The sequence below is a fragment of the Scyliorhinus torazame genome, chromosome 15 (genome assembly GCF_047496885.1).
Source record: "Scyliorhinus torazame isolate Kashiwa2021f chromosome 15, sScyTor2.1, whole genome shotgun sequence".
Classification (NCBI taxonomy): Eukaryota; Metazoa; Chordata; class Chondrichthyes; order Carcharhiniformes; family Scyliorhinidae; genus Scyliorhinus; species Scyliorhinus torazame.
In genome coordinates this window covers 24,565,087-24,579,609 of record NC_092721.1, presented here as the reverse complement: position 1 = coordinate 24,579,609, position 14,523 = coordinate 24,565,087, and the positions used below count along the sequence as shown (strand labels likewise).

Here is a 14,523-nt window from a genome sequence, read left to right as displayed (position 1 = left end):
GTGAGGGGAAAGTCTCTAAGAGAGATCTCGCTGGTGCAAATCGCATTATGGCCCTCTCGTGAGATTCAGCGAGCATAACGGGATTTGCGCCCGGGGCAACCGGGCCTGCTAAATCAAGCCAATGGTTGAGTAGCACCTAAAACATGTTTTTACATAGAATTTACAGTGTAGAAGGAGGCCATTCGGCCCATCAAGTCAGCACCGGCTCTTGGAAAGAGCACCCTACCCAAGCCCAGATCTCCACCCTATCCCCATTACCCAGTAACCCCACCCAACACTGAGGGCAATTTTGGACACGAAGGATAATTTAGCATGGCCAATGCACCTAACCCGCACATCTTTGGACTGTGGGAGGAAACCAGAGCACCCGGAGGAAACCCACGCAGACACGGGGAGAACATGCAAACTCCACACAGACAGTGACCCAAGCCGGGAATCGAACCTGGGACCCTGGAGCTGTGAAGCAATTGTGCTAATCACAATGCAACCGTGTTTACCATTTTTTCATCGTACTTAAGTGTAGTTGCTAAGGGCAGTATTAGTTGCCCGTTCTTGATTGCATGTGAAAAGGTGACGGTGAGCTGCCTTTCAGAAGTGCTGCTGGTGTTGGTAAAACCATAGAGCCTTTAGGAAGGGAGTCCCAGGATTTTGACCTAGCGCCAGTGAAGGAACAGCCACAGGGTTTCAAGTCAGGGCGTGGCTTGGAGGAGAACCTGCGACGGTTGGTGCTCCCAGGCAACTGCAGCCTGTGCTTTTCATGGTGGAAGAGATCTTCCTCCAAGGTTTGGAAAGGGCTGTCAAAGGAGGCTCGATGAGTGGCCGCAGTGCATCTTATAGATGGTGCACACTGCTGCCGCTGTGCGTCAGTGATGGGGGGCGTGAATGTTTAAAACGGTGGATGCCAGACTGCTTTGCCCTGGATGGTGTCAAGCTTCTTGCGTGCTGTTGGAGTTACACTCGCACAGGCACATGGAGTGAGAGGAGTTATTAGCCCCTGAAATTTTTAATATGTACTTGCAAGCAAAATAAAATGTTTCAAGTCTCTAAATGACCATTTCTATCCTTTCCACTTTGTCTTTCAGTTATTTCCTTGTGATGAACTACATTGGCATCAATATGGCTTCCCTAAACTCCTGCATCAATCCAATCGCTCTCTACTTTGTCAGCAAGAGATTTAAGAATTGTTTTCAGGTAGCAACGTGATTGTTTTGAAGATCTTCAACCTAAGTCGCTTACTGTTTGATTCGCAGCTGCTGCTAAAGTTGAAGCTTTATGACTAAAAGTTGAATTTAACGATAGAGCTTTAAATATTAATCAATTTAAGACGTAACCGACAGTTATTTAATCAAAGTCATGTTCATCAGCTTATTATTCGTACTTTTTCAGTATCCTTAAATTTTGAAATTAAAAATTCAAAGAACAAATTGGAAATCATATCAGGGCGTTTGGACTTTTTATAGGCGTTGCGACAAACCAACAGAGCTCCAGCATGGACTCGATGGACTGAATGGCCTCCTTCTGTGCCATTATGATTGTATGGCTCTCAGTCCATCAAAGGGTCAATGTCAATCTTGAAACCTTGGTGCAGAGTTGTTGCAAATCCAGCCTAAATGGCAAGTGTAAATAGCATTCAATTCCCTGGGCCGAGCCCATTTTCATAATTAATTCACAAACCCGAACACGGATTTCTGTAACCCTCGGGCTGCCAGGAATGTTGAGAAAGGGACGTTGTGTAAGTGATATCATAGAATTTCATAGAATTTACAGTGCAGAAGGAGGCCATTCGGCCCATCGAGTCTACACCGGCTCTTGGAGAGAGCATCCTGCCCAATGTAATGTGACAGGACAATAATAGGGTAATGTCACAAGGTGGGAACATGAAGTAAGTTCTGCATGTTTTCCAAGAACCACTGAAAGCATTGCAAAACATCATCAGCCTTTGTCAAGGCTGCATAAACAGGAGATTGGGATGCGGCAGGCAGAAGTGAAGGGGAAAGGAGCTTATGTCGGTAGACAAACAAGAAAACCCTCGGTTTGATGTCTCTTGAAAGGTGAGGTGGTCGCAAACCAAATGCATCTGAGGAAGGTGGCCCTCTGTGCCACTTCATGATGCAACACTCACAGGCCAGTCTTACAGCTGGACAACAAGGGGTTTCTGACAAGTTTTAGGCCACGTCTGACTTTTACCACCCCTGCATGTGCGGACGGTCAACTGCATTATTGCTGCAGGTGTCCTTACAGAAAATGGCGTGGGTGAACTTCTGTGTGTGTCCTGGCCCAGTGTCTTCAGAAGCCATAACACTAGGGTCAATGGCAGCAAGTAACGCCAGGGCCTATATGCCAGGGCATCTCATTGACTGCAGCCAAACAGGCGTCTCTATAATTACCTTAATATACCTTTCATGCAGCATTGCAAAAAGGATAACGTGCTAGAATTTGGTTCCAAATAACCATTCAACACGATAGTTGGTGCTGGTCATTTGAAGATTGTACTGAAGTCTCCAGAATTAAATTGGCACAGCTTTCCCTGGGACGAGGATCCTCCAACAACAACTTTCATTTATCTGGTGCCTCTAACATTTGGCGACCCAAGGAAACACCAAATGAAATTTGACACTGGGCAACCTGCAGATATTGGGATAGGTGACCAGTGTCTTTTCCAAGCTGCCCAGCTGCACGAGCCAAGCACAAGCTCGCCATTCAAATTACCATACTAGGTGTCGTCGCACCAAATACATTTCAAGGGCCCCAAGTCCTTAAATGAATTGGTCACGCACATTTTTTAAAAACATGAGATTAGTAGTTGCAGGTGACCCACAGTTTGATCAAAGAAGTAGGTTTTATGGAGCAGTCAGAGGTGGAGAAGATTTGGAAAGGAATGACAGAGTTTAGGGTCACGGCAGTTTAAGACCAAGTCAAGGGGCATTGGAAATCAGCGAAGCTCAAGCGACCAGGATTCAGTGGGTATGGAGATCCTGGGAGGTTGTCAGGGTGGAGAAAACTACAGTTATCTGCAGGGGTTGAACACAATGGTGAAAATTTAAAAATTGAGGCATGACTAATCAGCTGAACATATTGCTGTCAAAGCATAGAACCCGAGGTTTCCTGAGGCACAGCATGCCCACCACATGCGAAATGGAATGGCTCTTTCTCCTGCTCCTTTTGGTTGTCCCAATAGAGCTGAACTTGGTTTGGGTGGAAGCTCCCAAGGACTTGGACAGCTGGATGGAAATTGCAAGGGGATTAAATTAAGTAACAACCCAGCATTCTTGTTTGCCGCTTGATTTGACCACTTAGTGCAGGCTTGTCCAACCTCCAGCCCTTGGCCCATATCCGGCCTGTGAAACCCCCCAGTGTGGCCCCTGGAGGTAATCTTGAAAATTATAATAAGTAGAGTGGAAGATTCTTGAAGAAAGTGCTCCTCCAATCACACGCTGTTCCTCTGCTGTCACAAGTGAGTCCATCAGCCACAAATGTGGAAGAGAAGCATCCTGTTATTGGAGGGAAAGCGGACTGGTGGCAGTAAGCAGAGGCATCAAAGAGAAAGTGAGAGAGAGAGAGAGAGGCTGCCAGGCTGGGGAAGGAGAGACTCGCTCCTTGCTGGGCCGCGCTGGGCTGGGCTAGGAACGGGAAGCAGAGATTCATCCTGGGCTGGGCTACTGGGGGAAGAGAGACTCGCTCTAGGCCAGGTGGGGAAAGGGGAGTGTGTGTAGGATTGGGTGAGTGAGTATTTGTGTCGGAGTGAGTAAGTGAGTGTGGGTGTGAGAGCGAGTGAGTGTGGGTGTGAGAGTGAGTGAGGGTTGAGTGTGTGGGTGCATGGGATGAAAGAGTGTGAGTGTGTCTTTGATGGGTGAGGAGGGCGAGTGCGTGTGTGGGGTGACGAGGGTGGATATGTGTATGGGAGATTGTGAGGGTGATTGTGTGTGTGGTGAACATTGAGTGTGCATGCATGAGATGAGGAGTGAGTGTGCACGTGTGAGGTCAGGAGTGTGTGTGTGTGTGTGAGATGAGTGGTGTGTGTGTGTTTGTGAGAGAGGTGTGTGTGTGGGAGAGGGAGAGAATGGGGAGAGCGGGGAAAGTGTGTGTCGAGCTCACTCCCAGTCTCAGAGTTCTCATTCACCCCCACACACAAACAGGCACTCTTGCCACTCTCACAGTTGGTGAGGGTGAGTGAGTGAGCACCTGAGGCTGGGAGTGAGCTCGACACGCACACACTCACCCTTTCACACTCTCGTGGTCGTCTTTATTTAGTCCTCATTTTAAAAAATTGTTATTTTATTATTGTGACTTTCTTTTGCTCAGCAAATTGTTTTTCATAGGTCGGCTTTTTATTTGAAATTCTTGCTTGTCGCCATGTCAAACGTTATCTTTCCGGAATCTGTTCATTAGCAACCCCCCCCAGGCTGAGAAAAATGAAAATGTGCCCCCCCCACCAATGCAAAGACGTTGGACAAGTCTGATTGAGCACAATTTGTTTACATCCATTTCATACGAGAAACTAATTTTCTCCAGTGCCTTCTGCTTGACAATAAGGTTTTTGAGGATGTTAATTTGAATTGATTGCCGCAGACTCGAGTTTCTCTGTGTTAGAAAGGGGTCACATTAGAAATGTGTGGCTGGAGACACAATGTGGAATTTTCCCTTCATGAAGTCTGGAGCCTGTAAACAATGATTGCAACTGTATTGCTTATTCATGGCTGTGGTATTAAGCCCGGATCCTACCATCATTTCTAATGGTTGAGCTGAAAGATCAGTATTTATTCTTTTTAAAAAATGGCAGTCAAGTATTATTGAATCTTTTCAGCAACAATGCCAAATGCCTGTAGTAACTTTAGTAACTTGGGTCTTGTGGCAGAGGACATCCCAAAGAGAATACTGTGTTGGTTGATGACAGAAGAAGGGGTTTGTTGGGCTTTCTGCTCCCTCAAAAGCCTCCCCCCGTCCCCCATCCCCTCCCACCCAAAAGGCGGAACAATATACAATGCACTCTTTCGCTAGTTCACAAGTATTGTTCTGTCGCTGTAGAATTGAACAAATGAAGACTCAGAACACAAGAAATGAGAAGTAGAAGAATGAGTAGACCTTATAGCCTGCCGAGCCTGTTCCCCCATTCAATACAATCATGGCTGATATTCGCCTTCAACTCGACTTTCCTGCCCACTCCTCATATCCCTTAATTTCCCGAGAGACCAAACCTCTGTTTACCCCAGCCTTAAATATATTGAAAGATGGACCATCCACAACCCTCTGATAGAAAATTCCAAAGATTCACAACCCTTTTGAGTGAAGTAATTTCTCCTCAACTCAGACCTAAATATTATTCTGAGACTGGGCCCTCCCAGTATTTTAGATTTCCCGATTAGTGGAAACAATCTCTCAGTGCCCACCCTATAAAGCCCCTTTCAAATCTTACAGGTTTCAATGAGGTCACCTCTCATTATTATAAATGCCAGAGAATATAGACCCAATTTACTCAGCCTCTCATCATAAGGGCAACCCCCTCATCCCAGGGACTTCAGCTTGTGTCTTGCTAATTAGGTACTATGTTCTGTGTTTCTGGAGGGTTAGAAAAACATTTCTTATTGTTCCACCATCAATATGTTTGTTCTAAGTTAATAGCACTTACATTATAACTCATTGGGAGTGTTTATTTCAATATACCGAGTTCACGATTGTAGTCTAAATCACCATGGTCCAACAGTGATCAGTTTTCAGTTACTGACCAGAAGGATTAGAGGAGTTATTTCCTGTAACAAAGGTGTCCCGACTTTGCTTCACTAGATACGAGTAATATGGGTCCTTTAGATGTCTCAATGATGAGATCGGCAGACTTGTATGTTTAAACATGAACCATTTATTGTTAGTCTTTAACTATTCACAGATCCCAGGGTACTGTCATGCATGCTGCTGCTCCGTGCAGGTTGGCTGCTTCCAGATTGTTCTCTCTGGACTGTTCTCTGAGTCCATTACCATGTGACTCTATACACCATACCACGGAGTGTGCTCTTCTCCAGCTCCACGTTAACCCTTGGTTCTGTCGGTCAACTGTACACTACAATGGCATGCAGGCACATAATACACAGGTATCATGTTTATAAATTCAACAGCTCAGCTTACAGTGAGTAAGTGCTTAAGTACTCAGTGCTCAACATCAATGAAGTATCTGGTGCAGCCTGAAAATTAACAGTAATATAATAAGTTATCACTTTAAAATTGTAAGTATTGCAGGAAAACACAATGAAAACCTTTATTAATGCACTAGATATTACGATACAGAGATTACAAAACTAGAACCGTCCCTCTCAGAATCACAGCTCCTCATGGGCTAGCTAGCCGCATTCAAGCAGGATCCCCACTTCCTTCGTATCCAAAAAAGGCTCCTGGATGATCCAGGATAGGACAGGATAGAACCTGGTCATAATAACAGTGTCCCTAAAATGGATAACTAGCCTGTAAATGACTGTGGAGGACATACTAGTCCTCCGATGCATACAAAACCTTGACTATCTTATTTTCCTTCCCAAGTGAAACAGTCTCTTAATTCCAGGCAGCCATCTTCTGGACCTTTGTACAGATACTGATATCAGAGTGAATTTTCTTAATGCAACTTTATATTTCATCTTTATATTTACGCTTATATCTACAGCAGATTTTAATTGTTTTAAATATCAAACCCGAGACTTCAAAGTTCACTATGCTTTCAATCATTCTCGGTTTAAACATGCTTAACTCTGCATGAAAACTCCGAGTTACAGTGTAGGCTGTACTCTCTGGAACACCTGTGATAAAATATCTGGTGACCCTACTAATTGACTTAATCTGCATGAATCATATTCCAGTACTATGGCTGAAACAGATTTGTAACTCATTTCAGCAACATGAAGATAATTATAACAAATTAATAATAAAATGTATCTCTAAAAACTATGCAAATTGTGTGTCATAATTATAGTTATGGATCTTAGCTACAGCAGTAAATTATTTTATCAGCATTATTTACATTTAGTGTTAAAAGATAGGATACAGTGAAGGTTTTGGAGACGCAACTAGGTAATTTTGCATCTAGTCCAATAGTCACTTAATGACATGTTAACCGATTGTGTCAATAGTGAGAATCTCTGTCTGAGGATTTGATTAGAATTATAACAATGAGGTTTTATTTAAACTCCGCAACCTGAGCCAGGTTTTCTGGCAATTGGCCGGTGGCGGGATTTTCCGGCCTGCCGAAGGCAATGGCGTTTTCCATGGCTCGTCAGCCACGCCGCTGGGGAACATGCTAGCCAAGAGCGGGCCACCTCCGCTCGACCGGAAAACCCGCCACCGGGGGAGTGAGGGGTGACGGGGGTGGGGGGCGGAAAATCCCGGCCCGAGTGTTTGTACTTTGGGAATGAACTAGAATTGACCTTTGATGAGTGGAAAGGTAATACATCCTCGTGAGGCTATTGGTGGTGGGGGGGGGGGGGGGGGGGGGGGGGGGGGGAACATGGGAGTGGAATGAGTTGGATGTCTATTTCAAAGAGACAGCACAGATGCAAAGGACGAATGGTTCATTCTCTGATGGGTGTGATTTATCATTTAAAGGTTGATAGGCATTTGTAGTATTCTAGATATGATTGCTGACTAGAGTTTGCAGCAATTCTCTCCAGTTAAACACAAACAAGTGCACAGAGTTTCATACATAGCGAGTTACTTGGAGTTAGTGGGAGGTTAGGATGGAATGGAAGAGACTCAGGGCACGATCCAATGCAAAGGTTTCTGAGTGCCATTTGTGGAGGGTTTTGCTGGAGGTTTCATCCCGGCTCTGTTGGCGAGTTCCCCACCGCTATCTAACCACACTTTAGTCACATCTTTTGGTTCCTGGAGAGTTTCTCCCTGGTCAAGCCCACACTTAGGGTATGATCTACCAGCCTCGTCGCTGGCGACATGCCAGTTACATCGAGGGGGAGGCCAAAATCAGGAAACTCGACGGGCGCCGATGTGACTGGCCCGCTCCCGTTGTCGAATTCAGGATCCCGCCACGGCGAGAAACCGATAATCACCAATTAAAGCCAATCTCCATATCATTAATGAGAATGAGCCCCGATCTAACTGCCTCCCCAGCAAGTGGTCACACGGGTGCTGATTAGTGCTTCCTTTTAAAAATGTGAAGTTGGCGGAGTAGCTGCTGTGGGGATTTGACGAGGTGAGGAGCCATCTTCGGCCGGTGACCGATGCAGAGACCCGATATCACAAGGCCCGTCAAGCCACCCGGACTGTCATTGAACGGTACATGGGACTTCTCAAAATGCAGTTCTGATGCCTCGACTGCTCTGGTGGTGCCCTGCTGTACACCCCCCCCACCCCCCGCAGAGGGTCGCCCACTTTGTGGTGGTCTGCTGTGCTCTCCACAATCTGGCACAGCAGCGGGGCAACGTGGTGGAGGACGAACGTGCGGCCAACTCCGAGGAGGAGGACGAAGAGGTGGTGGACCAGGAGGATGAGCCCACGGAGGACCCACAGGTCCTACCAGAGGATGGAGGAGTGGCGGCAGTGGCGAGGGTCTGGCATGCCCGGAGGGCCAGAGGGCACGCATCCTCCCGCTTCACGTAGGACGTGGCTTTGTCCATCATCTCACCGCCTCCTCCATTTCCCATCCAATGTCACGCCACACCCTTTCCCAAATACCCCACTCAGCATGCCTCACCTTCCCTCCTCCCCCCCCGCCAAACGCCCTCTTCCACCCTCCTAGGGTCAGTAATACATCACTCCAGAATGATCGGCCTGTGTCGGCACTGCCAGTGGGTCCATGTCGAGGGCAGGAGGGTGATGATAATTCGCCGAGCGCTGGGTACTGGTAATCCTCATTATACCATAGTCTATCTCATGTCTATCTGCCAAGTGCGTGTTCTTGCTCGTCACCTGCACATGGAATGCCTTGGGTGGGTGTGGGTGAGATCCAATTCCACCATGCCTGAGGGGCTGGGTCAGGCCAGCTCACGTTGCAGAATAACGTGCCAGAGGCACAGATGTTTTATTGTTGTACACTAGTGAATCCACCTGCCTCGAGCCCCAATGATGCCACCCCCCTTTCCACCCCACACACCCCCTTCCCCACCTCCCTCCCAGCTCCTACCATAGCCTCCCACTCCACCCAATCCCTTACCCACCCCCCTACCCTGCAGCCCCACCCCAACCCCGATGCCTTCTCAGTGATCCTCCATCTGGTTCGCCCCATCGCCCTCAGTGACAGTGACATGGACTGGAGCGCGGCAACGATGCCCACCATGCTCCGCAGTGCCCCGGCCAGGTCCACCTGATATTGGACATGTCCCCCAGCGACTGAGACAAGCTGTCGAGGTGCTCACCATGGCTGTCACCGACTGGGCAACTCCTTGCACACCACCACTCATGGTGTTGACGTTGTGCTCCAGGCTCTCCACTGCAGCCACCACCCTCGTGTTGGCCTCAGTGCCGCACATTGTCAGCGCTATCTCCTCGCCCTCAGCCTTTGGGACTCCTCCAATCGGCTGTGGACCTGCTGGAGTGTTGCTGACACCCCCTCTGAATTTCTCGGCCACACCCTACCGACTGCATCAGCTCCGGGTAACCATGGTCCAGAGGCTCAGCATCTGACTGGGACCCAGCTGGGTCCTGGGATCCAGCAGACCTCAGAGTGCTGTCTCATCTGGGCATTCCTGCTTCCACCTGATGTGCATCAGCAGATGTGTGGTGCTCACCAGAATTTTCCCCAGAAGCCTGCCCACTGCTTTCGCCCACCGGGTGTGTGGCTCTGCGCTGGTGGAGGGTGGGGATGATAGCTGTGCCGCGACTATTATGGTGGCATCCTCGGAGCTCTCCTCCGAGGTGTTCTCTTGGGAGGCATGGGGTGGATGAACTACCCTGGATGGGCTGGCGCCATCGGCTGGAGATCCTGTGGGAGAATGTACATGTGGCCAGTGGGGAGGCAGGATTGCATGTACAACTCTCAAGTGACCGGTCCTCTGGGGGAGGGGCGCCAGTCTTGACGTTGGTGACCTTTCTGTCCCCGGCCATTCCAGGGCCCGTTCATCTTCGGGGGTGAGAATTCTGATGTCAGGCACTCTGCCGCCCATCTGCGCCCTCTCCCATCTGTTATGGGCCAGCTTCTTCTGCGGGGACACATGAGCCACACGCATCATGCACCAGCGCATGGGGGGGGAGGGGGGGGGGAAGGGAAGCATGGCTGAGCACCACTACTGGACATGGGTGGGGTGAGACGCAGCATGGTACTGGGTGGGGGCGGTGCAAGGCGCATTGTTGGCGGGGGTAAAAGGTGGGACTGGTGCCGGGGGCCAATGTCAACTCACCGTGCGGCACAGTGGTGGTAATTTTGCTTTTTTGCGGCACTGTGTAGCGGTCCTCTGGGTCTTGCTCCCCGCGCTGCCACTTCCTCCCAGGCACCACGGGCTGCCCTGTGGCTGACCCGCCGAGCCCCTCGGGGGAACAGGGAACTGTTACGACTCCACCGTTGCGACTCCACCGCGTCCAGCAGACAGGCCAGGTCGGCATCCCCACTCTTGGAGGCGGTCTCCTTAGTTGCATGGCTGCATGCTGTGTGGACTTACCTCTGCGGGATCGGTTGAAGTGCTGAACCCCTTCGTGAGCGGGGTGCTGGTGCGCATGGTCCCGGCGAATCAGTCGGCAGGACTGTCATTTCTGGCATGAAGCCCCTAGGGCCTCATTAAGTGGACCAATTAACATTTTATACCGGTGACGGCCTCACCGGGTCGACAGTCAGGAAGCTCGCGGCAGTTCCCGCTCTCTACCACACTAATATTTCCGTTAGATTGCGCCTTATTATTTTCATCATTGGGGAGCTGAACTCGATGACCAGTGGGCTTGTGGGTCCCTCCCCCCATGGGCAATGTCATCCCCCACACACATGGGTATTACCCAAACCCACCCAAGTGATGTCACCCCGTTATGGGTGACTGAAGGCCCTCCTTTTCAGACCATCCCATGCCCCCATTCATCCCCCCCCCCTTCCAGGACCGCCACCCTTCACTCCCCACAACCTTACAAATGCCTCTTCATATCGCCCTGCACCCCCACCACCCTCCTTTCATGGGCATGGCCCCCCTCAGGCCCTGGCCCTTGGTAGTGCCACCCTGGCACTGAACACCCTCGCACAGCTGCCCTGGCACCCTGGCAGTGCTCCGAACAGCTCTGCAGTGCCACCCAAGCACCTCGGCCGGTAGATGCCGGGAGCCCGATAGACCCTGGGTCAGCACGCCTCAGCGGGTTTTAAACGTATTTAGGTGTGCAAAGCTTGGTTCCATTGTGGGCGGAATCCTGATCGCGACGCCTCGCGAGATCTGGGTAGATCTCGCGAGATGTAATGGCTGCCGGGATGCCCGCGAGAGGCCTATCCCATCGTCTACTGGCTGCATCGCACCCGGGTGCAACGCGGCCAGTAGATCACGCCCACAGAGTGCGAGGCAGGACCTTTACCAGTAGGTTGCAGGAGGAAATAAAGGGGCAAATCACCCTGGCAACCTCTAATATGCACGTATTTGAGAGTGGCACGAGGAAACATTGATGTTCCTCAGCCTCCCTTCACAATTCCAGGCACGACCCATGACCTGGGAATCAAAACAAAAGAAAGTCAGAAAGGGAGAAAAATATAAGATAAATGAAAATAAACAAAAAAATACACCCGTTTCATTGTCCTTTTTTACATCTTATTAATGTTACGAATTTGTGTAATCGCTTCAGCTATGTCAAAGTTGTTTGTCAATAAAGTTGTTCGCAGGTTATGGATCTTTTCATTTCTTGAAGAATGCTAGTCAACAGAGTGTTCACTAAGCCGTTCTAGGTTTTCTCACCAGTGATGGGAATGATAAAATGTTCTTTGTTGTACACAGTCCTGCCTTTGCTGCTGGTTCCAGAGGAAGACGATGATGCACGTGGTGCCCCTGGATGAAAAACAGCCCTGCATCAAGTGGAAGACAAATGGCATCGATCATGCACTGGACCACAGCAATTCACGTTCCAGTAATAAATACAGTTCATCGTAATAGAGAGATAGTGTTCCACAGATTCAGCTCAAGGAAGAATGTTGGCACTGATTAAAACTGGACAAAGCAAAAATCGTATTGCTACCATAATGAAAGACAACAGTCCGAATTGCAAATCATTGAACTCTCCCAAAGGGCAGATGCTGCCGTGTATTCTAGATGCAGACGTCATGCGAGGAAACGCCACCTAGAAAAGCTCACACAGCCTTTAAGCATTCACTGCAGTCTATAAGGAGTAAATAAATATGGAAGAAAGTGTGGACAGACCAACTGACAGGGGAAACCATTGTTAAGGATCTTGGTTCGACTCTGCACTTTCCGATAACCAGAATGTCCCCAACTCCTAACCTGATCTGTTGCAAAATGTTAGTATTTACCATTGCAACCTATCACCACCTTGGCTCGAACTTTGGCCAGAAAGGCTTTGTTCTCTATGAGCAGACCAGATTTTCAGCAAATTAAATCATAACGTTTCTGTCTGTCTTAAAAATGTGCATTTAACCACAATATTTTGCAGTATTATTTTGTTAAAATATTATGTATATTTTTCAAAAAATCTTTTCAAAATACACAATTGTTTAACATTTAATTGGCATGTAGTTTGATTCACTAATTAAGGAGCCTGAACCACAAGATACTACGACGCGGTTTCAATTAGTATATGTTAAATGCTGAGAAATCGGTTACAGTAAGCTGAATACGTCATTCTGTCTGCAAAACAATTTCCTCAAACTTTCTGAACAATATTTCATTCATCAGCACGGTAGCGCAGTGGTTAGCACAATTGCTTCACAGCTCCAGGGTCCCAGGTTCGATTCCCAGCTTGGATCACTGTCTGTGCGGAGTCTGCACGTTCTCCCCGTGTGTGCGTGGGTTTCCTCCGGGTGCTCCGGTTTCCTCCAAAGATGTGCGGATTAGGTGGATTGGCCATGCTAAATTGCCCTTAATGTCCAAAATTGCCCTTAATGTTGGGTGGGGTTGCTGGGTTATGGGGTGGGGGTGGGGGCTTGGGTGGGGTGCTCTTTCAGGTAGCCGGTGCAGACTCGATGGGCCGAATGGCCTCCTTCTGCACTGTAAATTCTATGATGAAATGGATTTTGGGCTGGACCCATTACCCCTTTTTACTTTATTTACATCTTACTCAGATAGCTGGCATACATTGTAAAGAGTATTTTATAACACTATCATGCACGTTGCAACAACATCATAAGACAATTATTTGAATAAATAATACCATTGAAATCCCGTTATTCAAAATATAAAACAATTGGGCTGTGCATATTCACATGTGATTCTACACCCATCGTGAATGCATATTAATCCTTGGCAACATTCTGCACTGAAGCTTTTGATGCACTGGCCTACTTCAGCCAATTGGTGTTCCTGGATGAACATTCTCTCTGCTTGCCCATGCTCACTCAATGAAGAACTATTAAGGGTGGGATGGAAACTCCCTCCTGTTTTCCTATTTGGAGAGAAATTGTGAATGCGGCTATACCAAAGATGTTTACGATTTCATCATGAATAGCAAAAAGGAAATATGCCACCCCTCCCCTGCTACCGCCCCGCCCCCCTCCCCCCACTGCCTTGTATCAATACCATACAGCAGGAGTTACCAGGTTATGTTAATATTTACCATTGTGCCCTATCACTACCTTGGCTCGAACCGAAGGCTTCACTATCAATGAGCAGACCAGATTTTCAGCAAATTAAGTCATAACGTTCCTGTCTGTTTTAAAAAAGTGCATTTAGCCACAAAACCTTGCAGTATTATTTTGTTAAAATATTATGTATATTTTCCAAAAGATCATTTCAAAATACACAATTATTTAACATGTAATTGGCACATAGTTTGATTCATCGTGTTATATTATCAATGAGAACTAAGTACTTTCTGAATTTCTTGTATATATTGTTTATATGACACCTACATTTTTTCACTAAGTTAGCTATCGTGCATTTATGAATATAAATTGTCTTGACCACAGTTTGCATATTCCAGGAATTATTTCTGTTATTTCTATATGCCAGAAATGTATTGCAACAAATGATTGCTCCATGTCCGAGAATTTGATAATGTTTTCATTTGCAAAGTGGTGATTTACGCTTATTATTCTCCTCTGTATATTTCTCATAATCATTTCAGTAATTTTATTGTAAAGCATTGTGTTTTTCTTTCCAATGCCTTTAAAACAGGACAAATGTGAATGTTTCATACTGAATAAATTTCAATTTATTAGTTATTTTTTTGCCTTAAATCTGGGCCTTTTTCTTCACTACGAGTCAGCCAATAATGAAGCTCTATTTTCATTTAGTCACCAATCTGCTGCAAAAAAACTAATTTAAATTATTTTAAAATGTGTTAAGCTGGTAACATGATGAGCAATAAACAATCATTGATAGTTGGAGAATCGAAACCAAAAAATTCTGATGACACACATTAGGTTCATCGGCAAATGTAAATAGATTATATGAATCAGCTCTGTCA

At 47.3% G+C, this 14,523-nt stretch overlaps 1 protein-coding gene across 1 annotated transcript in view; it reads left to right on the top strand.

The window, feature by feature from the left end:
• LOC140391562 (endothelin receptor type B-like) overlaps positions 1-14,278 on the top strand; it is a 62,447-nt gene extending 48,169 nt beyond the window's left edge. The window contains exons 6-7 of the mRNA XM_072476204.1: positions 1,083-1,191; positions 11,883-14,278. Of these exons, the coding sequence (XP_072332305.1) occupies positions 1,083-1,191; positions 11,883-12,035 (262 nt within the window). The 3' untranslated portion in view covers positions 12,036-14,278. The remainder of the gene's footprint in view (positions 1-1,082; positions 1,192-11,882) is intronic.
• Positions 14,279-14,523: the final 245 nt, after the last annotated feature.